At 46.1% G+C, this 23,626-nt stretch overlaps 1 protein-coding gene across 1 annotated transcript in view; it reads right to left on the reverse strand.

Moving 5' to 3' along the window:
• Positions 1-23,626, reverse strand: part of LOC309546549 (uncharacterized protein) — a 34,669-nt gene that overhangs the window by 8,363 nt on the left and 2,680 nt on the right. The window contains exons 2-3 of the mRNA XM_082246298.1: positions 10,153-10,301; positions 7,612-7,780 (exon numbers count right to left, since the gene is read on the reverse strand). Of these exons, the coding sequence (XP_082102424.1) occupies positions 7,612-7,780; positions 10,153-10,301 (318 nt within the window). The remainder of the gene's footprint in view (positions 1-7,611; positions 7,781-10,152; positions 10,302-23,626) is intronic.

Raw genomic sequence — 23,626 nt, forward strand, 5'->3', positions numbered from 1 at the left:
CTAAACAAGCTGGAGGGGTTCTTCCTTCCGCACGGCTCCAGGCTCCAGAAGCATGGCTGCGGCGGACCGCACCATAATATGACTGCTCAACCACGGACATCTCTGCAGCTCTGCTTCCTGGTAAGTCGGGGCACTACAGGGCCCAGCATTCCTCCTTACCAGGGCCTGCTATAACTAGGGGGACTACTACAGACTCTGTACTGTAGTCCCCCTAGTTGTAGTATAACAGGCCCTGGTAAGGAGGAATGCTGGGCTCTGTAGTGCCCCTAGTTGTAGTACAGTAGGCCCTGGTAAGGAGGAATGCTGGGCTCTGTAGTCCCCCTAGTTGTAGTACAGTAGGCCCTGGTAAGGAGAAATGCTGAGCTCTGTACAGAGCCCAGCATTCCCCCTTACCAGAGCCTGTTATACTACAACTAGGGGGACTACAGAGCCCAGCATTCCTCCTTACCAGAGCCTGATATACTACAACTAGGGGGACTACAGAGCCCAGCATTCCTCCTTACCAGAGCCTGCTATACTACAACTAGGGGGACTACAGAACCCAGCATTCCTCCTTATCAGGGCCTACGGTACTACAACTAGCATCAGGTAACTCTTCTAACCTGATGTGGCCTGCTCTAAAGGGGGATCTATGGGGGGACCTGCTCTACTAAAGGGGATCTCTGGGGATGCTGGCCTGCTCTAAAGGGGGATCTATGGCGACCCTGCACTAAAGGGGATCTATTCCATAGATCCCCCTTTAGAGCAGGGTCCCCATAGATCCCCCTTTAGAGCTCAGTTCCCCTGGATCCCCTTTAGGGCAGGCCCAGGCTCCCCATAGATCCTCCTTTAGAGCAGGGTCCCCATAGATCCCCCTTTAGAGAAGGGTCCCCATAGATCCCCCTTTAGAGAAGGGTCCCCATAGATCTCCCTTTAGAGCAGGGTCCCCGTAGATCCCCCTTTAGAAAAGGGTTCCCATAGTAATCGTGATGCATCGCGGAATCGAATCGTATAGAATCGCGACCCTAATAATCGTAATCGCATCAAAACGTGAGGTAAGTGAAGATGCGCAGCCCTAATATGTACGGTATGTATGACTAACATAGGCCATGGACAGTGCACAGCCACCCACATTGCATTTTATACACATTATCTGTGTATAATAAAAGGTCCCAGACAGGTACTCTGCCTGCATATGCAATTCATCCGGGTTCTTGTAGTTGCAGCCCCTGCACAGTTTTTTCATCTTACTTGGTATTTAGTGTACTATATCTGTATTCCAGGTCTTCAAACCTAGAACCAAACTGCTAAGGCAATCATTTGTCTATTCTTTTAGTCAACAGAAGAAGGTTTAATGACACATAGTGGCTAATTTGACTCTCTCAGCCTTCTCTACCCTCAGACTAAAACTGGCCATACACACAGACTTTTTTTGTTCAGCCCATGGGCTAAACAAAAAAGAATCTAACAAATTCCTCTGCATTATACTGTGAGGATGGATGAGTTTCCTGCTGCAGCATCTGCTGCCAAAATGCCCGAGCAGCGGTTGCATCTAATTCACTGTTGCTCAGCTGCACAATTTTCCACTTGGCTGCTTACATTTCCCAATTGAAAGATGTCAGGCGGTAGGGTGGTGACGCAACCACTGACTGACTGAATTTCTGCCAACTCATTTGGAACCAGACAAAATTTGCACAGTGTACATCCAGTTTAGGTGTGCCTTCAGTAGCTATGATTTCTGATTCTGATAGGCAGTCAATCTGGGTGCAATGAAATAGCACAAAATAATTGGCTTAAACTTGAGGTTTACATTTGAAACCAGAAAATGCTCAGTTTACTCTGACCACAAGGGCCTGTGTTGATGGGCTTTTGTTGACAACAGAGATGTTTCTCTCCCCATCTAAGTCAATGGAAATGCAAAAGCAGCTTGAAGCAGGTCAGATGCAGGTCCCATACACCTGTCAATGAACTGTGAATGGTCTTAGAAGTGGTTCAAACTGATGTCAAATGCAAGAAGAATGCACCTGAAAGCACACTGTATTTGCCCTTTGACACAAGCCAAAAGCCCATCAACCACGGACCCAAAGCAGTTCTTAACAGTAGGAGGCTGATTCATGAAACAAAAATCAGGAAAATTAGATAAATTCCATAAATAAATACATTTCATAATATAATAATGAATAAATATATCATAATTTAAAATAGCTTAATTCAAAATTGTATCTGTAAATGTAGACTTATATTAGAATACAAAAATCTCATATACAAGAGAGGAATATAACAAATTTCTCCAAAAATATATTAATATAAATATATTATATTTATATATTTTTGGAGCAATTTGTTATATTCCTCTCTCATATATGAGATTTTTGTATTCTAATATAAGTCTACATTTACAGATACAATTTTTAATTAATCTCCTGATGAGTGGACAGAGAGCCACAAAATGCATAGAGCTTATAGATATGAAGACATACCATTTGGAGACTGACTATGTGCTGTCCATTATATATAATTTTTATGATATATTTATTCATTATTATAATATGAAATGTATTTATCTATGTCAAGTTCTCTATTTATGTATGTCTATATTTTATCTGGATTTTATATAATTGTGTCAATCATGAAATATCCAATAAATGATTCATTATTATTCTGTGACTCTATACAATCTTGATATTTAGTAAGTTACCTACCTCATATAAAGTCCCATGACCACTGTTTCTTTTCTGTGTGTTCAAGGAATGGAGGTTTGTCACCATGTATACTTCAGATCATATCTTTTTTACCTTTTATAAATTGGTTCCTAATGAGACTAACTTCAGAGACTTTTAGAAAGCCACATGTTCACTTGATGCTGCTGTAACCCCTGTTGCTACCCACACTGTTTTTGCCATATATACACCAACTGCACCATACTGATGTTAAAAGATAAGTATACTTAAAACCAAAGACTCAGTTCTGGATGCATTTAAGTATGTTAAGCCTCCGTTTCCACTGCCGTGGCTACGAAGTTGTGCTACTTCTAGCACGACTTCGTAGTGAAAGTAAACTGCGGCTTTCAGTGCGACTTGTCCCTCATTATAGAGGGAAGTCGTACTGAAGTCGGCTCAAAAGTAGTGCACAAACTACTTTTGAAGTCGCCGCAACTGAAGTCGCGGCAGTGAAAACGGCTGAATTGAAATCAATGGCTTTTGACTTGCTGTGCGACTTGACATGTGTCAAGTCGCACAGCAAGTCGCACTAGTGGAAACCGGCCCTAAATGTCTAGTGATGTGTTTTAAACACATAGTTCCCAACCAGGGAGCTCCCATATGTCCCCACTTAAACATTTCTGAAAGTGGTCTTGCTATACAGGTGCATTCTTATAAAATTAGAATATCATCAAAAAGTTAATTTATTTCAATTAAATTCAAAACATGATATATTTCAAGCATTTCTTTATTTTAATTTTGATAATTATGCCTTACAGCTAGTGAAAATCCAAAATTCAATATCTCAGAAAATTAGAAAATTACATAAGACTAGGGATGGGCCGAACATCCCCCTGTTTGGTTCGCACCAGAACATCTCGAACAGGGAAAAATTTCTAGCGAACACGCAAACTCTATTAAAGTCTATGGGACACAAACATGAAAGATCAAAAGTCCTCATTTTAAAGACTTATATGCAAGTTATTGCCATAAAAAGTTAGGGGGACCCGGGTACTGCCCTTGTGGACATGAAGCAATGCAAAAAAAAATTTTTAAATTTAAAAGAGCTGTGATTTTAATGATGCTTAAAGTAAACAATAAAAAGTAAAAATTCCTTTAAATATCATGCCTGGAGAGTTTCCTAATGTGCCTGTAAAGTGCTGCATCTTTACGATGTATGTAGCCAGCTACAGCATTACTGACATTTCTAAAGGAAAAAATGTTATGTAAACTTGCTTGCGGCTGTAATGAATTGTAGGCTCCGGGCAATACAGATGAAAAATAAATAAAAAAACTAGCATAGGGCCCAGTCCATATCAGGCCCTTTGGGTCTGGTATGGATTTCAAGGGGGAGTCTACTCCAAAATGTAAAAAAAAAAACAAGACACGTGGGGTCCCCCCAAAATCCATACCAGACCCTTATCCGAGTATGCAGCCTGGCAGGTCAGGAAAGGGGGGATAATGACCGAGCACCCCCTCCTCCTGAACCATACCAGGCCACATGCCCTCAACATGGGGGGGTGGGTGCTTTGGGGCAGGGGGGCTCAGCCCCGCACCCCAAAGCACCTTGTCCCCATGTTAATAGGGACAAGGGCCTCTTCCCGACAACCCTGGGCTTTGGTTGTCGAGGTCTGCAGGTGGGGGGCTTATCCGAATCTGGAAGTCCCCTTTAACAAAGGAGACCCCAGGTCATGGTCCCCCCTATTTGAATAGGCATGGGTACATCATACCCGTACCCATTCACCAAAAAAGTGTGAACAAGTAAAAACCACAGGAAGCAGTTTTTATTAAAAAGTAAAAAAAATTAGTGTCCCTCAATGTAAATCCATCAGCAATCACGGCGCCTGCCGAAACCGAACAATAGAAAAAAATGTTAAAAACGCTTCACCCCTTAAGAGGCTACCCACCGTATGCCCGATCTTCAGTTTTGACAGTTCTTTTATAGGTGAGAGGCAGGACCACCTGGCTACGTCAAACGGTGGCACCGCCCCTTCTGATGTCACATGACGTCATGTGACGCCAGAAGGGGCGGTGCCACTGGGTGACAAAGCCAGGTGGTCCTGCCTCTCGCCTATAAAAGAACTGTCAAAGCTGAAGATCGGGCATAAGGCGGGTAGCCTCTTAAAAGGCGAAGCGTTTTTTAATTTGTTTCTATTTTTCGGGTTTGGCGGGCGTCATGATTGTGACAATGGATTTACATTGAGGGACATTCATTTTTTTCTTTTAATAAACTTGTCAAAGTTGACAATAACTTGTCAAAAACTGCTTTGTGTGGTTTTTACTTTTTTATACCTGTAGCACCCTCCCAGGTAGGTGCTAGGCAAACTATAAAGGGGGGCCTTGTCTGCTTATCAGATGGGCCTTGATTGTTCAGCTAGGCTGTCATGTGTTCCTAGGTGTGCCTGTTGAGCTTGGGGAGTCTCCCCACTGTGTTCAATGGGGGCTCTCATTGGACAGCGGAGGAACCTTGACCAATAGCACACCAGGGCTTGTATCTATCCCAGAGGGCAGAATATGCTGCAATGCGTAATGGGATGGGGGTATAAGTCTGAGGGGAGCACATGAAAGCAGTGTCGTGAGTACTGTAAACTGCCCCGGGGTCTGCCTAGGATAGGGGACTACTCCGGAAGGTCAGAGGGATCCAGGAGCCAGCTAGCCTTTGTAGAAGATTAGAAAGGGGGTGCCAGTGTGAGCCCTGAAGAGTTAAGAGTTGCAGCAGTATTCACAGTTAAGCTACCTCAGCCGGGAGGGCTAAAGGGAGCAGTGCAAAGGACTTTTGTATCACTGGAGAGTGTAAGAAGTCAGTTCAAGTTTACAGACAGCAAGTCAGAGCTAAGTAGCGCCAATGGGCGTTGACCGGCATTCAGCCAGTGTCAAGTCAGCCTCAAGAGGCATTTTTCTCAGTGTCCCATTTTATTGTGTATAGTTAAACCTTAGCTCACACTTGGAGAACATGCTTAAATGTGCTGTTGTTGCTAGCGGTAACCCTGGCGGACCCACATCCAGCACAATGGTTGGGAATCCTGCTACATACTTTTTTGTTGAATGAGTAGGGGTACAATGTACCCGATATCCATTCAAATAGGGGAGGGGAACCGGGATTTGGGGCCCAGATTCCGATAAGTCCCTCACCCACAGACCCTCACAATCACAGCCCAGGGTTGTCGGGAAGAGGCCCTTGTGCCCATCAACATGGGGACAAGGTGCTTTGGGGGGCACCCCAAAGTACCCTCCCCATGTTGAGGACAAGCAGCCTGGTATGGTTCAGGAGGGGGGGGGTGCTCGCTCCTCCCGCTCCCTTTCCTGGCCTGCCAGGCTGCATGCTCAAATAAAGGTCTGGTATAATTTTGGCAGGGACCCCACGCTGTTTTTTTTTTTATTCAGTCATAAGGTTCCCCTTAATCACCTAAATACAGGGCACTTTCACCCCCTTCCTGCCCAGACCGATTTTCATCTTTCAGTGCTCATTGGCGTCTATGGGAAATCTTGGTAAGCTTGACATGGCACTGTTCCTGGTCTTTAACATTGGCATCTATGGGAAATATTGGTCAGCTTTACATGGCACTGCTTCCTGTCTTTAACATTGGCATCTATGGGAAATATTGGTCAACTTGACATGGCACTGCTCACTGTGTTAAACATTGGCATCTATGGGAAATATTGGTCAGCTTGACATGGTACTGCTCCCTGTCTTTAACATTGGCATCTATGGGAAATATTGGTCAGCTTGACATGGCACTGCTTCCTGTCTTAAACACTGGCGTCTTTGGGAAATTGGGAAATATTGGTCAGCTTGCTATGGCACTCACGAACCATAAGTGATAGGGATACAAAACTTGGGGAGCATGGGGAGGGGACCCAGGACTATAACATATCCATACATTTTAAAAAGTAAACCTGTATACTACACTGACTGCACTAAACTGACTGAATTCACTATCCACTAACTACCTGCCTAATCTCTATTGTCACACACTATACACGGCTGCCGTGTAAGCAGCTGCCTTATATTAATATTAATTTATTACAAATATTAATACAAAAATGTTGGCTTACTGAAAAGTATGTCCATGTACAGTATAGTATGCACTCAATACTTAGTCAGGGCTCTTTTTTGAATGAATTACTGCATCAATGCAACGTGGCATGGAGGCGATCAGCCTGTGGCACTGCAGAGGTGTTATGGAAACCCATGTTGCTTTGATAGCAACTTTCAGCTTCTCTGCTTTGTTGGGTCTGGTGTCTCTCATTTTCCTCTTGACAATACCCCACAGATTCTCTGTAGGGTTTAGGTCAGACGAGTTTGGTGGCCAATCAAGCACAGTGATACCATGATCATTAAACCAGTATTGGTATTTTTGGCATTTTTCCAGCAGGACATTTCTCCCCAAATCATCACTAACTGTGGAAACTTCACACTGGACCTCATGCAACGTGGATTCTGTTCCTCTCCACTCTTCCTCCTGACTCTGGGACCTTGATTTCCAAATCAAATGCAAAACTTTCCACAGTCTGTGATGTTTGGGGGAGCCATGTCATCTGCTGGTGTTAATCCACTGTGTTTTATCAAGTCCAAAGTCCGCGCAGTCTTCCACCAGGAAATTCTAGAGCACTTCATGCTTCCCTCTGCTGACCAGATAAATGGAGATGCTGATTTCATTTTCCAGCAGGACTTGGCACCTGCCCACACCTGGTGTTCATGAGAAACCATAAGATTTTGAATATGTCACAACATTCTGTCCAAATGACAATGCAAAGGCTACAGACAGAAATAAAAAATCTGATTGGGGTTTTAATAATTTCCTACTCTATTTAAAAAGTTTTTGGCTGTAAATACACTAAGTAATTTATCCAACGCACTTTTTTAGAACAGCATTTTTGGTAGAGGGAACCAATAATAACACACATTCTATGCAAAATGCAAAAACCTTACCTTCAGGTATCTCATGGGTTTTATTGTTTATTGCCTTTTGAAGGATATGGGCTAGGTTATGGTGATCAGTCTCATGTAGTATAGCACAGAACGTTGTGAAAACGTGGTGGTCTGCTCTTTTCAGTATATCAATTAGTTTGGAAATCTTCTTCTCTGGAGAGTCTTCTAGCTGCATTTTTTAAAATATTATATTTAATGTAAGAATGTGCATGCAACATTGCTGACAATTACATGGAATTTACTTGTAGCAAATGTAGATTTATTTAAACAACTAATACCGAAGTGCTCCTCAAGCTAGCTGACACCCTTATACAGTGGAAGGTAACTATCCAAGACCTCATTGTACATGGAGATTAACACTATTTTAAGACCTAATGTGTTTTGCTTCATACTTTTTCCATCAAGTGAGGGAGTTTGTTTTAAGTGTGTTGCATTTACTTGGTTTTGTCATTTTTGTTGTAGAGGGATATAACTTTAAACCTAAAAAGTCCACAAGATATAACTTATTGACCAAAAAAATAAAAAAACTGTAGACAGAACAGCAGCTTTATTCTCCACAGAATGTATTATAAAAACATGGTTGGTTAAACCTTTTAGTTTTGCATTTGTACCCTCTGTATCCCTATAGTCATGCCGTATTGTAATATATACAGTACATTTTGCCTGGACCTTAGTGGATTCTGTCATTTAATGCAGCCATTGTCATCCAGGCAGGGCTGGTGCAAGGATTTTTGACACCCTGAGCAAAACCTTATTTTGCAGCCCTTCCCCCTCCCCCATTGGCTCCACCCATCCCCTCCACCCATCAACAGGGGGTTGAGAGAGACAGTGGGGTAACAGAGAGAGGGGGCTGAAAGAAAGAGTGGGGCTGAGAGAGATATTGGAGTGAGAGAAACAGCGGGGCTAAGGGAGAGAGTGTGTGTGTGTGTGGGGGGGGGGGGTTGTTGGGGTTAAAAAAACAGTGGAGCTAAGAGAGAGAGGGGGGTAAACAGAGAGGGGGGCTGAGACAGTGGGGTGAAAGAGGGGGGCCATAGAGAGAGAGGGGGATGAGAGAGACAGTGGGGGTGTGAGAGGGGGGCTAAAAAGAGAGAGGTGGGATGAGAGAAAGAGGGGGCTGAGAGAGACAGTGGGGGTGGGAGAGGGGTGCTGAGAGAGAGTTAGGGGTGAGAGAGGGGGGGTTAAGAGAGAGGGGGGCTGAGCTAGGGAGGGAGGAGGGAAGTCTGGAGGGGGAGGGCTGAGGGAGAGGGGTGCTGGGAGAAAGAGGGGCTGAGAGAAGGAGGGCTGAGAGAGAGGAGGGCTGAGAGAGAGGGGGGCTGAGAGAGGGGGGGGCTGAGAGAGAGGGGGGCTGAGAGGGAGTAGGGTTGAGAGAGGGGGAGGGGCTGAGAGAGAGGGGGGCTTAGAGAGAGGGGGCTAAGAGATCGGGAGGCGAAGAGATAGGGGGGCTGAGAGATAGGGGGCTGAGAGATGGGGGGCTGAGAGGGAGGGGGCTGAAAGAGAGGAGGGCTGAGAGAGGGAGGGCTGAGATAGGGGGCTGAAAGAGAGGAGGGCTGAGATAGGGGGCTGAGAGAGAGGGGGAGGGGCTGGGAGAGAGGGGAGCTGTAAGACAAGGGGCTGAGAGAGAGGAGGCTGAAAGGGAGGGGGTGGCTGAGAGAGAGGGGACTGAGAGAGGGAGGGCTGAGAAATAGGGAGGCTGAGAGAGAGGAGGCTGAGAAAGGGAGGGCTGAGATAGGGAGGTCTGCGAGAAGGAGGGCTGAGAGAGAGGGTGGCTGAGAGTGAGTGGGGTTTGAGGGAGGGGTTTGAATAGGGGGGCTGAGCAAGGGAGGGCAGAGAGGGGGGGTTGAGAGGGGGCGCTTAGAGAGAGAGAGATAGCAGTGAGAGAGAGACCCCTAGCCCTGTCCCTATCTGCAGTCCCTCCACTCTCTCATTGTCCAAGTCTCTGTATGCAGATCTGAAGGCCAGGTCTGTGTATGATGACCGTACCTTCCATGATGCCAGTCTGTCTCTTTCTTGATTTGCTTTGATCCTTCCAGCAGCCTGCGCCTCCCATCCGCCCTCTGTGCCCCCTGTCAACCTGTGGTCTGGGCCTCACGATAGAGCACAGGGGATGTTTTAGGAGTCAGTGTTCTGGAGGCACAGGGTACGCTGTGCAGGTTTATAGAGGTTACTAGGGGTTCCTTGATGTGTGGATTATTTACCTAGGATTTGATGGTGTCTGCATAGTTCTGGGGCCATTGCCACTTGGCAGAGACAGTTAGATGACAGTGACAACAATGATCATTTTAGCTGTCTATAATGGTAGAATTCTGACTACCAATGTAAAAGGGACATGCTTTCCACTGGCCACCAATGCAAAAGGGGCATGCTTCCCACTGGCCACCAATGTAAAAGGGGCATGCTTCCCATTGGGCATCAAGGACTAAGTTTTAGCAGGGGTTCTCTGTGACCTGAAAATCATTTTAAGGGTATAAACAGTCACAAAACAGATACCATATGAGACAAACATTGTAACGTGGCGTGTATGTAATGGTTGAATGTCCATACCTCTAATAAACCTATCTGCTCAGTTGTCAAGATCCCATTTTCTTTAAGCCTTCTATAGACAAGAGAGGTGAGAGAAATGTGCTTCACGAGGACTTTGTGGTAATGCTGGAGAATGCCACTGTGGATGTCTTTCCTTCCAGCAGAACCCACTAAAATTCAATATACATACACAAAATACACACAGTAAGTAAGACTAGTAGACCGTGCAACATAATAATGAAAAAAATGCAGGTATATTTATCACAGAGATCTAAACAGTAGCTTGCTTATCTCTTACACTCACACTGACCATTTTTTTTAAGTACACTCTTATGTCCTGACTGCTGGTCAATAAGAATAAAACCATCCTGATATTTACTTTGTTGGAATAAATTAGCTCTGTGTCTCAGGTATAAAAAGAAAATTCTGTATTCTGCAAAAAAAAACTGGTTGATCGTGCTGCTCTCTATTTCCATCTTCTGTCCATGTCCCTAATTTAGCTAGGAATTTTGCAGCTGTGGAGAAAACTCTGCACATGCACATGCTTTTCTATGCTGAGTGTTTCCTCACCTATCAAATCTGAGCAGCCCATGTGACTATAGAGTCCCACATGTGGGTGTTAGCACAGTGGTAAATGAAAGCCCACTCCCTCCCCCATGCCTCCTAACCAGCTAAACGTAATGGGGTCAGGATATTAGATGTAGATTAATGGAGGATTCACTTCCCTCCTATTCTAAGACACAGGATGGAGAGGCGTGACAAAGCCTTTGACTGGCGGAAATCTGCCCACACAATGGTATTGCCAAAATATAACAAATGGTTGATGTCAAATATATATTTATATGACAATTTAAAACAGTTTATTGATATACATTGGATGGCCTGCTGCCATCCATGCTTTTGATGTCCTCAAGTCTGCTTTCGCTTCGGCTCCTATTCTACCTCTTCCCAATCCTAGTTTTCCCTTTGTCCTAGAGGTGGATGTATCTGGGACGGGAGTAGGCACCCTCATGTCTCAGCGTCGGACACCTGATGAACCCTTACTTCCTTGTGTGTTCTACTCCAAGAAGCAAAATGCAATTATGAGATTGGAGACAGAGTGCTCTTGACCATTATCCTGGCTCTCAAAGAGTAAAGACACTTGCTCGAATGTTCTGTGGTTCCAGTTCTCATTCTTATTGATCAAAAGAATCTGATGTCTCTTGGAGGCCAAAAGGCTCACACCCTGTCAGGCCAGATGGGCCTTATTCTTGTCTTGTTTTAACTATGTGGTCTCCTATTTGCCTGGCTACATGAATGTTAAGGCTGATGCCTTGTTTCGCCAGTATTCTGAGTTGTCCAGGGAGGATTCCGTGCTGACACCGGTCATACCGTCAGATCATATCCTGGCTGCCATCCGCACCAACTTAATCTCTCCTCTTGGGGAGCAGATCTTGGCTGCTCAACCTGATGCTCCCACAGAGAGACCCGCTGGGCAAATGTTTTTGCACCTGAGGGGTTGCGCACATAACCACGATTCCAAGACTGCCGGTCATCCTGGTAAGAAGCTATTTCCCGTCAGTTCTGGTGGCCGTCTCTCCGCACTGATGTTACGGCGTAAGTGGCTGCTTGTTCGGTCTGTGCCCAGAACAAATCTCCTCGGCACCTTCCCTTGGCCCTACTGCATCCCATTCCCAATGGGGAGAGTCCCTGGTCTCACCTGGCCATGGATTTTATTGTGGAACTTCCGGTGTCTCAAGGTTATAAGGTTATCCTCATGGTTTTTGACTGGTTCTCCAACATGTGCCACCGTGTTCCATTTAGGAGGCTGCCTACCGCTCGGGAGCTTGTCTTGGTGTTTGCCAGGGAGGTCTTACATTTTCCCAGGTTGCCTAAGGAGATTCTCGGTCTGTGGGTGCCAGTTTGTCTCTGTGTTATGGAGCACCTTTTGCGCCCAGTTGGGTATTCAACTTGCCTTCTCCTCAGCCTACCATCCGCAGTCCAATGGTGCCACTGAGCATTCCAACCAACCATTTCTCTGCTGCTATGCTATATCTCTGACCATTAGGACAAATTGGATTGATCTGCTACCCTAGGTGGAGTTTGCCAGGAACTCTGCCATCAACTCGCCCCCTGGAATGTCTCCATTTATGACTAATTATGGGTTCCAACCCGCTGTGTTGCCCAAGTCGTTCTCGCCACAGGACATTCCCGCTGTGGAGGATCATCTTCATGCCCTCCGTTTCTCTTGGTGCAGATTCAAGAGTCTTTACAGGTCTCTGCACAGTGTCAGAAGCTCCAGCCAGACCAGAGACGTTTATCTGCTCCTTGGTACCAGGTTGGGGCGAGGGTGTGCTTGTCGACCTGTTACCTCAACCTCAGGATGCCCTTCTGCTAAACTGGCTCCCCATTTGTTTGGGCCTTTTTGCATCCTCTGTAAGGTGAACCCAACGGCCTATGCCCTTGGTCTTCCTCCTGGCATGTGTATCTCCAATGTCTTTCATGTGTCACTTTTGAAGCCACTGGTTTGCAATCGCTATAATTGCTCACTTCCTCGTTCTCATCCCATTCCTGTGGACAATCATGAGGAGTATGGGATTAGCAGCATCTTGGAATCTCGTCTGTTCCGAGGTCAGGTTCAATATCTAGTGCACTGGAAAGGTTATGGTCCTGAGGAGCACTCCTGGGTTCCCTCCACGGATGTTCATGCACCAGCCCTTCTCCACACTTTCCATGCTCTCTTTCCTCAGAAACCATTTTTTTGCTCTGCGGAGGAGGGGCCGTTGAGGGGAGGTTACTGTCAAAGACTTACCTTGCCCTCCTGTTGGCAGCCATCTTGGACATGTGCAGACTGCTGCCTCTTTTAAACTCTGATTACATCATCACTTGTTTGCTGCTTGGGTGTTGCATAGTGATGATGCTGCACACCTGACTATATCAATCACTTCATGGGTTGCAGTCCTTGCCCTTGCGTTTGTGCTTCAAGGTGCATCACTGCTGGCAGTCTTCTGTTCTCTGTGTTCCTCCGTGTCTGACCGGGCTTAGCTGACAACTTTCCTGGCTCTCAACCCTGCATTGGCAGACGACCCTCTTCTGGACTTGACCCCTGCTGTTCCTGATCTCGTTCCTTTCTCTTGCTGTGCGTTTATTGTTGTTTGCTACAATAAACTACCTTATTTTACTTGCATCTCCTTGTGGTCTGGTTTCCTGACATCCTGACAGTTGGAGTCGGCTGCCAAAAACATAATTACTTACCAAAGAGAAACAGTTCTGCTTGCAATTATTACAATGCTAGTGCTGTTATCAGTGCTTAAAGACACATTATCCTGGGCGTTTTGACAGAGGAGTTGGACCCCAATGAGCTGGTCAACAGAAGAGAGATAGGGTATATTACAGACTGCTGAACTGTTAGGACTCTTTCACATGGGCTGAATCAGTTTTTCTCATCAAGGGATCCATCCGCTGATACCCTGCTGAGCTGAGCTGAGCAGAGCAGCTAGATGACAGGTCTGTGTCCGCTCTGCTTATGCAGAGCGGACATGGACACAGCCCACTCTGCTCTATGGCAGTCAGATGGAAATAGACCAGCTCTCCATTTACACCTGACTGCCCTCTGTTCCAAATCAGCCAGACGAAGGGGAACAAATACCCTTCCATTTGGTTTTAGTGGGTTGGTGGTAGCCTGTATACATCCAACTGCCTATAGAGGAGAATAGAGAGTCTGATCGGGTCTGTCTAAAAAACAGACAGACGGACCCGATCGGACCTCTCGTGAAAGGGGCCCTATGGTGGTGTAACTCTTCTTAGAATTGCCCCAGTATAGGGTCTAGGAGGTGTTGCTCTCTACTCCAATTGTTTGTTTTGCAGTATATTTCTTGCTACTGATTAAAGCGGAGTTCCGGCCACAAAATCGACAGTCGATTTTGGGCCATCCGCTTGCTATAGCTCACCTGAAAAAGAAATGGGTAGTTACGATTTTTTTTTTTACTTACCTTGTAATTGCAGAAAAATATACTCACCTTTCTTCCACTTCCTCCCTCGGCGGCCGCGGCCCGCACCGTCACTTCCGCTTTGCAATGATTCCTGGGAGCTGAACGTCATCGCTCCCAGGAATCAATGCGCCTGCACCGGCCCCGACGTCAGTTCCGGTGTAGGTGCGTCATACCTTGCTAAAAAGCTTCTGGGCATGCCCAGAAGCTGTGCAGGGATGATGCTGCAGACCCGGAAGTGACGACAGGGCCGGCGCAGTGCATCGTGGGACCGAAGAGGATGGAAGAGGACGCAGAAGAGGATTGCACTGGCTTCAAGCTGCCCACACCTGAGATGGGAGCGCTGGAGAAGAAATTTTAAAAGTAAGTATTTCTTCTAAAAGGTAAGTGCGAACCGGGACAGATCAGAGGCTATCCATTGTGGAATGTACTAGCCCTGACTGTCCCGGGGGTATGTTCATTGACATTTTTTTTCTGTGGCCGGAACTCTGCTTTAACTAATTTGCAGCATATTGTTCACTATTGTTTAGCTTTTTGCCACGTCTTTACTGTTGTTTCATATCTCGTTTGCTACCAGGTTCATATACTGTTTGCCACCAGGCACCACTCAGCCAGGTACGTCAGAGTGCAAAGCGCTATTTGCAGAGTCGTTGGTACAGAAACAGGGGACCCAAGAACAAGTGGCTCCTTCAAGGGAAAGTGAGGTATTACTGCAATAAATTGTTATAAGTTGTTTCTGAGCCAACAGCTCTTCTCCATATGAATATACATCTATAAATCATAATTATTTTTAAAAAAAAGAGGGTGTCCATAAAAATGTAATATTTATTAGGACCCCTTAGTGCCTACAGCACTTGTTATAAATATCACAAATCAGTTTTCTTTGAGTCAAGCAGAGATTTATCATGAAATAATTTGCAATGGTATACTATATTCTGAATTGTAATATAACTTTATCAGATTCTCTGTAGTAATGGTGAGAGAGATTAATTGTACTGTTAGCATGCCTTGCTTATTAAAGTAGGACTAAAGGCAAAACTTTTTTCCCCATTTTGGATAGAGTAAGGAGAGTTATAACTCCTTTCAGTTTTTGTTTTTGTCTCCCATTGGGGGAATTTCCCTTTACTTCCTTTCCCATAGCCAAAACAGGAAGTGAGAGGAAATCCTTCCAAAGTGAGGACATCCCTGAAAGGCACCAGAACTAATGTCCTCATTAGAAGATTTCCCCTTTATTCCTGTTCTACTGAAAACCCAAAATTTGTTATGTTCTTTAACGTTTACTGGCTGGGATAACAGTAAAAAGAGAGGATGGGGCAAAGAGAGCAATAAAAATCTGACAGATGTTCTAATCCCTCTCCACTCTATCCAAAATTTAAAAAAAAGTTTGTGCCGTTGTAAAGGTGGTTGGGGTACCATTTAGAATGAATGGTTACTGCAGCACAGTGGTGTGAACTGTTCTTAGAAATACGTTAAGATATGCATGTAATTCTAGCTGTATATACCCTGTTGTCACTGTCTACTTTATCAACATTCTCTTTTTCCCTGATATTAAAATTTGTTTATGTGGCTTTAAATCATATTCTGTTTATATTGCCCAGGTCTGTGACAGGTATGCTTTAACACTGTTATTCTGAATTCCGTATTCAAGAAACAGGCACACGTTGTTAGTAGTATTGTACCATGGAGTCATGTATACTGTCCCTAGTATTCTGTGAATTTTTGTGCAGTGTTTTGTCCTGTAGATATAATTTTTTTTTGTGTCTTATGTTTTTACCTCTTCCCATTTTCTCTTGTTGCTAGATAATTACAGGCTTCTTTTCATTGTAATTAGTAGCTTCAATCTATAGAACACAACCTCTACTTGTCATACAAGTCCTAGTCCTCCGTTAGGGTGGATCACACAGTACATACACCCTGCAGGTATCTGTGTAATCATGTAATGACTTTATGTTTGGATCTCCAAGCTTCATAGAACCACTGATCCAATTTACGGGAAATATATTTTACATTTTTATACATTTATTTATTTTTATTTTTTTCTTTGATACACTTTAGGCCTAGGGGTACTGCTGTGCTTTTTTTCACGGTCATAACTTTGACAACATGGAGTACTTTGCACTAAAGCTGGCCCTACATGGATCGAAATGTATCCAGTTTAGCAGGGATTGGATAAAGTTCAAACTATTAATTATGGATATATGTTTCCGCGCTATGGATCTAGCTGATATATAGCTGCTGCCCCCACCCTGACTGACCACCAGAGTGGCGTCTGTGAAAAGGGAGTAAGCAGGGAGAAAGGTGGGTGTTGGCGCTGCTCTAAGTGTTTCTCAGTGAATATGTATATATAAACAAGAAATGTGCTAATTAATCGGCGAAAAATATGTAAAAAGTAAAATATATATGTCATCCTACACATATATATCACCATAAAAATATATCATCATAAATACTATCCCATTTATATGTGTGCAAATGATTAATAGTGCAAAAATGCCAGTGTTTAAAACCACTAAGTGAATATAAAAGATAAGAGTCATAAATGAGTGAAAAAAAGTTCATACTGCTCTGAAAAATATTTCATAGATTGTGCATAGATGTTGTGAAGTCCTGTAAATAAAAAGTGTGCACTGCGTCCATAAGATTCCACTCATAAACTTTCTGTTCCTTCTAGTGCCACCGATGGGGCGCCTTGAGTGGTATTGTTATATTCAGATATATATTATAGCATGCAGTGGTCCCAGTGTCTTCACTTGTGTCCCCCCACCAGGTTTCTCACTCATTAGATATCCTACCCCTTGCAACAGGGCTACACAAAATATTGACACTTTGGGCCCAATTTGGACATTAAGTGCCTGTTCACATACGAGCGACGCTACTTCCCAGGGCGACCTCCGAGATCGCGGTGCGAGCAGCGCGCCGCGACCTCGGAGCGGCCGCCACGGACTTCATATCATTGAAGTCTATGGCAGTCGCCTCCTGGTCGCCCCAAAGAAGCTCCGGACCCTTTTTCTAAGTCGGAGCGACTTGTGTCGCTCCTATTAGAACGGGTCCGCAGCTTCCCTATGGAAGGCGACCTACGGCGACCTGTGAGGCGACCAGGTCGCCTCACAGGTCGCCTTAGTGTGAACGGGGGCTTACACTTAGAGGTGTACTGACTTTTGTTGCCAGCGGTTTAGACATTAATGGCTGTGTGTTGAGTTTTTTTGAGGGGACAACAAATATACACTGTTATACAAGCTGTACACTCACTACTTTACATTGTAGCAAAGTGTCACTTCTTCAGTGTTGTCACATGAAAAGATATAATAAAACTTTTTCAAAAATGTGTACTCACTTTTGTGAGATACTGTATATATCAATTTCACGAAAATCACATAATATATGCAGCAACTACCAAATAAATGATATAATACATAAACCTAATATAAAAGTGAACAGTGAAAGAGTTGTACACCACAGGGGCCTAATGTGGAGTGGTATATAAATTGTTTTATTGGCACTAAGTAAATCCACCTCCTATATATGTGCATAGTATTTTTAGAATCATTATATTAATTATTGGTCATTTATAGTAATTTTCATATTTTTTTTTCATGTTTGTATTTAGACATTATTGCTTAAATAGGCCTATTTAATTTCCTCTTGTGGTGCTATATTTATATATATATATATATATATATATATGTAATAGTTTTTGCCGATTCTTCTCCCGTGTATTTTATTATTTTTTTCTTAAAGATGTACAGCCAAAGCTCATTTGGCTGTATATCTCCTATGGCTCACAGGAGTGCAGTTCGTTCTGCACTCCTGTGACACATTTTTAGCATAGAGAGAGCTGAGGTCCACTCTCTGCTGACGTCACAGATGTTGGTCCAGGCACCCTTGTCATCACGACCATGGAGTCGGAGATCTGTCAGGTGCCTGGACTGACAGCCGGCTCAGCCTATCAGCAAACTGCTAAGAGCATGAGCCGGCCGCTCCCTGCCCCTCCAAAGCCCAGCACTTCTATGAGCGAGGAGGAGGCAGAGCAGAGAGCTGACTGACAGTGAGCAGCTCTTTGCTCGGGGAGCTTTCAGAACGGAGCGATCGGCGGTGTTCGATCGCTCGGTTCTCAGTGTAGAGGCGCCGGGGGACGGATGCTGCATCCACCTAGGTAAGTATACATGGGGAAAAAAATCAAAGCGGATTTCCACCCAAAAGTGGAGGTTCTGCTTTAAGGACTCCTCACCCCCTTATATGCCACATATGGCCTGTCATTTTTTGGGGGGAGGGGAGCAGGTACCTCGTTTTGACAGGTACCCAGCTCCCACTTCTGCTCGGAGCGCCGCAGCGCCCCGAGTGGAAGTTCTCCTCTCACCCTCCCTCCCTGCAATCTTCTTGGACACATCACAGGTCCCAGAAGATTACCGGCCATTGAGGAGGAGCAGTGCGCACCCGGCTGTAAAGCCAAAAGCTGTTAAGGCGGAGTTCCACCCAAAAGTGGAACTTCCGTTTTAGGTAGTAATAACCCCCTGACATGCCACATTTGGCATGTCATTTTTTTGGGGGGGGGAGCGGGTACCTAGTTTTGACAGGTACCCGCTCCCACTTCCGCTCAGAGCACTGCGGCGCCCTGAATGGAAGTTCTCCTCTCCCCCTCCCTCCCTGCAATCTTCTGGGACATGTCAGAGGTCCCAGAAGATTGCCGGCCAATCAAGACGCGCAGCGCAACTCGCGCATGCGCAGCGTGTACCCGGCTGTGAAGCCACAAACTGTCATAGCCAGGTGCCCACACCAGTGATGTCGGATCCGCTGAGACCAGAGGGAAGAAGATCGAGGCTTCAGGCGGCCGCATCGCTGGACCGTGGGACAGGTGAGTGAAAAGGCTGGAACTCCGCTTTAAGGCCAGGTTCCCACACTTGTGATGCCAGGGAGAAGCGGGGGGAGAGAACCAGGGGTTGGGGCAGCCGCATTGCTGGATCGTGGGACAGGTGAGTGTGTGTTTATTTAAAGTCAACAGCTACACTTTTCTCTATCGCTCATTGACAGACGTAGTCTTCTTGATTCTCAAGAGCTGGGTTATGTTGTCTCCGCAGGAGTAGGACTAGGCAGAATGACAAAACGTTCTGGCTCCACCTTAGGGGCAGTCCCTGAGGGTATATCCTCCCTCTCTCTGCTACAGGGAATCAGTTTTTTTCTGTCTAGTCAGGAGTAAGGACCTAAGTTCCTTGCTGGGATCTTTTGGTCCTGGCAAGACTTTTTTTCTTTAAGAAAAAGACATTTTTTAGGTAGTTTTCTCCAGTGTTTTTTTCCTGTGAGATCTTCAAGCAAAAATGCCGGACTGGGCGACACTTGTGGTCACCCCAGCCGGCCTACGAGCGCGCGCAGACCATGGCATTGCGTTTGGTCGGCCGCGACATATTCAAGTAAGTATGCGGGGCCGGGCGACGGGCTGGATGTTGAGATCCAGTGGTCACCCCGGTTTCTGCCTACGAGCGCGTGCAGACCAGTGCGCTGGGTCGGCCGCGACGGAGTCCCAGTAAAGGGACTGACTTTGCGAGTTAAAAGTCTCGCTTGGACGCCAGGTACCAGAGAGTCGAGGCGTCCACAAACCCCCACCCCGGTGGAGAGGGTATTGTGAAGAGAGGGTGCCTGTCGGTTCGGTATGGTGAGTAAACGTTCCCTTTTTTTCCTCGTTATGAGGCAGTATGTATTATGGGCCCCTCCATATATGGTCAGTATATATCTGATACTTACAAGTCCCCCTTGTAATACAGCATGTGTTTGTGGGAAGTGGACTTGGTTTAAGAGCTAACACTCTACCCAGCAGACTGTAATATTACAGCAGACATAGGAGGTATAATCCTACCTTATGTGTAAGTGTATCTTCTGTAGATCCATATTTCGCCTCTTAGCAGAGATGCAGGTGGATGTGCTGGGAAAACAATTTCGGCGGTCCGCCGCCATTTTGCCGTAGACCGAATGCATGTATGTCCTCAGGTCACGCCGGCCGCCATGTTTTTGGAGTCTTATGTCTCTTCTATGGGGGCGGCCATGTTTTGTGAGCCCAGCTACCTCGTGGAGAGCTGGGAACGCCGGAAGGCGTACACAGGGGGCGGAGCCACGCCTTCTACCCGGGAAAAAGCAAACAGCTCCTTCCAGTCTGTGTAAGACAGACGCTGACTGCAGTTGGTTGGAAACTGCACTGCATCGGTTGGTGAGCCTTGGGGGTCCCTCTCTCTCTCTGTGGGATCGAGAAGCAGGTACTCTGAGGGGCGCTATTGCGCTAGGGGGAGACACACAAAAAAAAAAAAAAAAAAAAAAAAAAAGAAAAAGTTTTTTTGTTTTGCTGGCAAAGGTGTCCTGTATTAACATGGACCCTGCCACTCATGTATCTCCTCCGGATCCCCTCGAGGGGTCTGCGGGATCCTCCAGCACCCCATTGACAATTGAATCTTTGTCAGCTATTATGGAAACTTTTGTGTCCCGGGTGGAAGTGGCTTGTCAGGGACAGGGCGCAAGAAAGCGACCCCCGCCTAACCCCTTATTATCTGAAACCTCGGATTCAGACTCTGAGCCTATTTCTGCAGTTGCAGGTACTTCATCTGGTATTGGTGTCTCGGGTCCTGTCTCTTCAGACAGTGAGGAGGATGTTTCGGCATCCGCCATAGCCCGAGAGGAAGCGTTGGTAAACGCACTCATTATATCTGTTCAAGAGACTTTAAGGTTACAGGGTATTCCATCAGAAATAGCTGAAACTGAGATCCCTTTTGGGACTAAAAAGCGCATCAAAGTGGCGAAGGTTTTTCCATTGCCCAAATGTTTTGGCAATCCAATCGAAGAAGAATGGCGTCTGCCAAAACGCACTTTTAATAGTTCTAAACGCATTGACAGGCGTTATCCGTTTGAGGAAACCCTTATTAAGAAATGGACAGAACCACCTGTGGTGGATTCACCTATTGCTAGATTGAATAAAGCCACGGTTATTCCTTTAGAAGACGCTCCGTCTTTTAAAGATCCAGTGGATCGCAAGATAGAAGCTATGTCTCGCACCATGTTTTCCTTGATTGGATCAGCTTTCAGACCAATAATTGCTATTGGTCTGGTTTCGCAGGCTGTAACTGAATGGACCAAGTGGTTACGCCGGGACTTAGAAGAAGTCCCTCAGGCGGTATCAGATTTGTTGGAACAAATGATACAGGGGTTACAGTTTGTATGTGATGCGGCGTTAGACGCCACTCCATTAATGGCGCGAGCATCAGTCTCAGCAGTGGTTCTCAGGCGTACACTGTGGCTAAAAGGTTGGTTAGCCGACCAAGGTTCCAAAAAAGCATTGGCTAATATCCCCTTTTCAGGAGAGCGTCTATTTGGAGCCAACTTAGATGAGATCATTAAGGATCTCACCGGTGGAAAAAGCACCTTTTTACCGCAAAATTTTAAAGGTAGAGGAACTCGTCAAAGACGAGGGCCTTCTTTTTCTGCTCACAAGAGGTTTTTTCGTCCAGCGGGTGAAAAAACTAAGTCCTCCAAAGCTCCTGCAGGAGGCGTCAGGGGTCGTTGGTCGGGCAAGCAAAAGCCCGCCCCCTCCAGACCTGAAGATAAACCATCCAAAGCCTGAAGGTGCGCCCCCACCCATAACTGGGGTGGGGGGACGTCTTCGCCGGTTCCCGGATCCATGGCTTTCCAGAATCCCGGACAAATGGGTTTGCGAAGTCATAAGGTCAGGATACAAGATCGAGTTTCGATCTCTCCCACCGGCGCGATTCTTCCCTTCCAATATCCGACTATCCGCAGATCGTTTAGAAGATCTGCGGAGAGCAGTCACAGATTTACTACAACAAGGAGTGGTAGTCCACGTTCCTTGGACAGAACGGTTTCAAGGGTTTTATTCAAACCTGTTTACAATACCCAGGAAAGAGGGCAAAGTGCGTCCAATTCTGGACTTAAGAGCACTCAATTCTTTCGTCAACATAAGAAGATTCAGAATGGAGTCCATTCGCACGGTAGCAGCCTTCCTGCATCCAGGGGATGTCCTAGCGTCCATAGACATCAAGGACGCCTATCTTCACATTCCCATTTTCGCAGGACATCAGCGTTTTCTACGCTTTTCCGTAGAGGAGATTCACTATCAGTTTGTGGCGTTACCTTTCGGTCTCGCCACGGCTCCGCGGGTCTTCACAAAGGTGTTGGCCCCAATGTTGGCACTTCTGCGCCAAAGAGGTATATCAATTCTAGGTTACCTAGACGATCTTCTGCTTCATGCAGAGTCTCCTCAGACCTTGCTACAAAACATAGAAATTACTATGATTTCTTTACAGGAATTCGGGTGGCTGGTGAACCAGCAAAAGTCATTTCTGGTTCCCACCCAGAGGCTCGAATATCTGGGTCTAATTCTAGACACAGTCAGGACAAGAGTTTTTCTTCCGGTAGGGAAACTCCGAAAGATTCAATCTGCAGTCCAGTTGTTACTGTCCAACAGCTGGTCTTCCCTTCGGACTTGCATGAGGGTTCTGGGGTTGATGGTGGCTTCGTTCGAAGCAGTCCCATTTGCCCAGTCCCATACCCGAATTCTTCAGCAAGAGATTCTTCTCAGATGGAATCGGAATCCGGAATCCCTGGACAATCAGATCCGATTGAGCAAACAGACCAGAGAGTCTCTGGTATGGTGGCTTCGGTCTCCGATGCTCAGCCAGGGAAAGTCATTTCTGCCAATATATTGGACGACAGTGACCACGGATGCCAGTCTATCCGGATGGGGAGGAATTCTCGGTCAGTTATCTGTCCAGGGACTTTGGTCCCCGGAAGAATCCAGGTTACCGATAAATGTATTGGAACTGAGAGCGATCAGACTTTGTCTGATTCACTGGACCGAGCAGCTCCAGGGCAGCTCGGTTCGGATCCAGTCGGACAATGCCACGGCCGTGGCTTATGTCAATCACCAGGGGGGCACCAAGAGTGTCCGAGCGGCCAAAGAAGTGGCTTGCATTCTTCGCTGGGCGGAACGATTTGTTCCAGCAATCTCTGCGGTGTTCATTCCGGGGGTGGAGAATTGGCAGGCAGATTATCTCAGCCGTCAGACCCTGGATCAGGGGGAATGGTCCCTCCATCCAGACGTTTTCCACCAGTTGTGCCTACGGTGGGGCACCCCGGATGTGGATCTGTTGGCATCACGATTCAACAGGAAAGTTCAGAGATTCGTGGCTCGCTCCCGCGATCCTCTAGCAGAAACCGCAGACGCACTGATCGCCCCGTGGGGGCAATACCAGCTAATATATGCCTTCCCTCCTCTCGCGTTACTGCCAAGACTTCTTCGCAGAATAGAGGAGGAAGGAATCCCAGTAATCCTGGTAGCTCCGGACTGGCCTCGTCGAGCTTGGTACGCCGACATGGTCAGACTGGTGGCGGACGTCCCGTGGAGACTTCCTCTCAGGGAGGATCTACTGTCTCAGGGACCGATCTTCCATCCTGCTTTACGATCGCTGGCTTTAACGGCCTGGCTATTGAGACCCAGGTGCTGAAGGACAAAGGTTTGTCAGCTTCAGTTATTC

The sequence above is a fragment of the Pelophylax lessonae genome (assembly GCF_965119305.1).
Source record: "Pelophylax lessonae genome assembly, chromosome: 1".
In the NCBI taxonomy this organism is placed as follows: domain Eukaryota; kingdom Metazoa; phylum Chordata; class Amphibia; order Anura; family Ranidae; genus Pelophylax; species Pelophylax lessonae.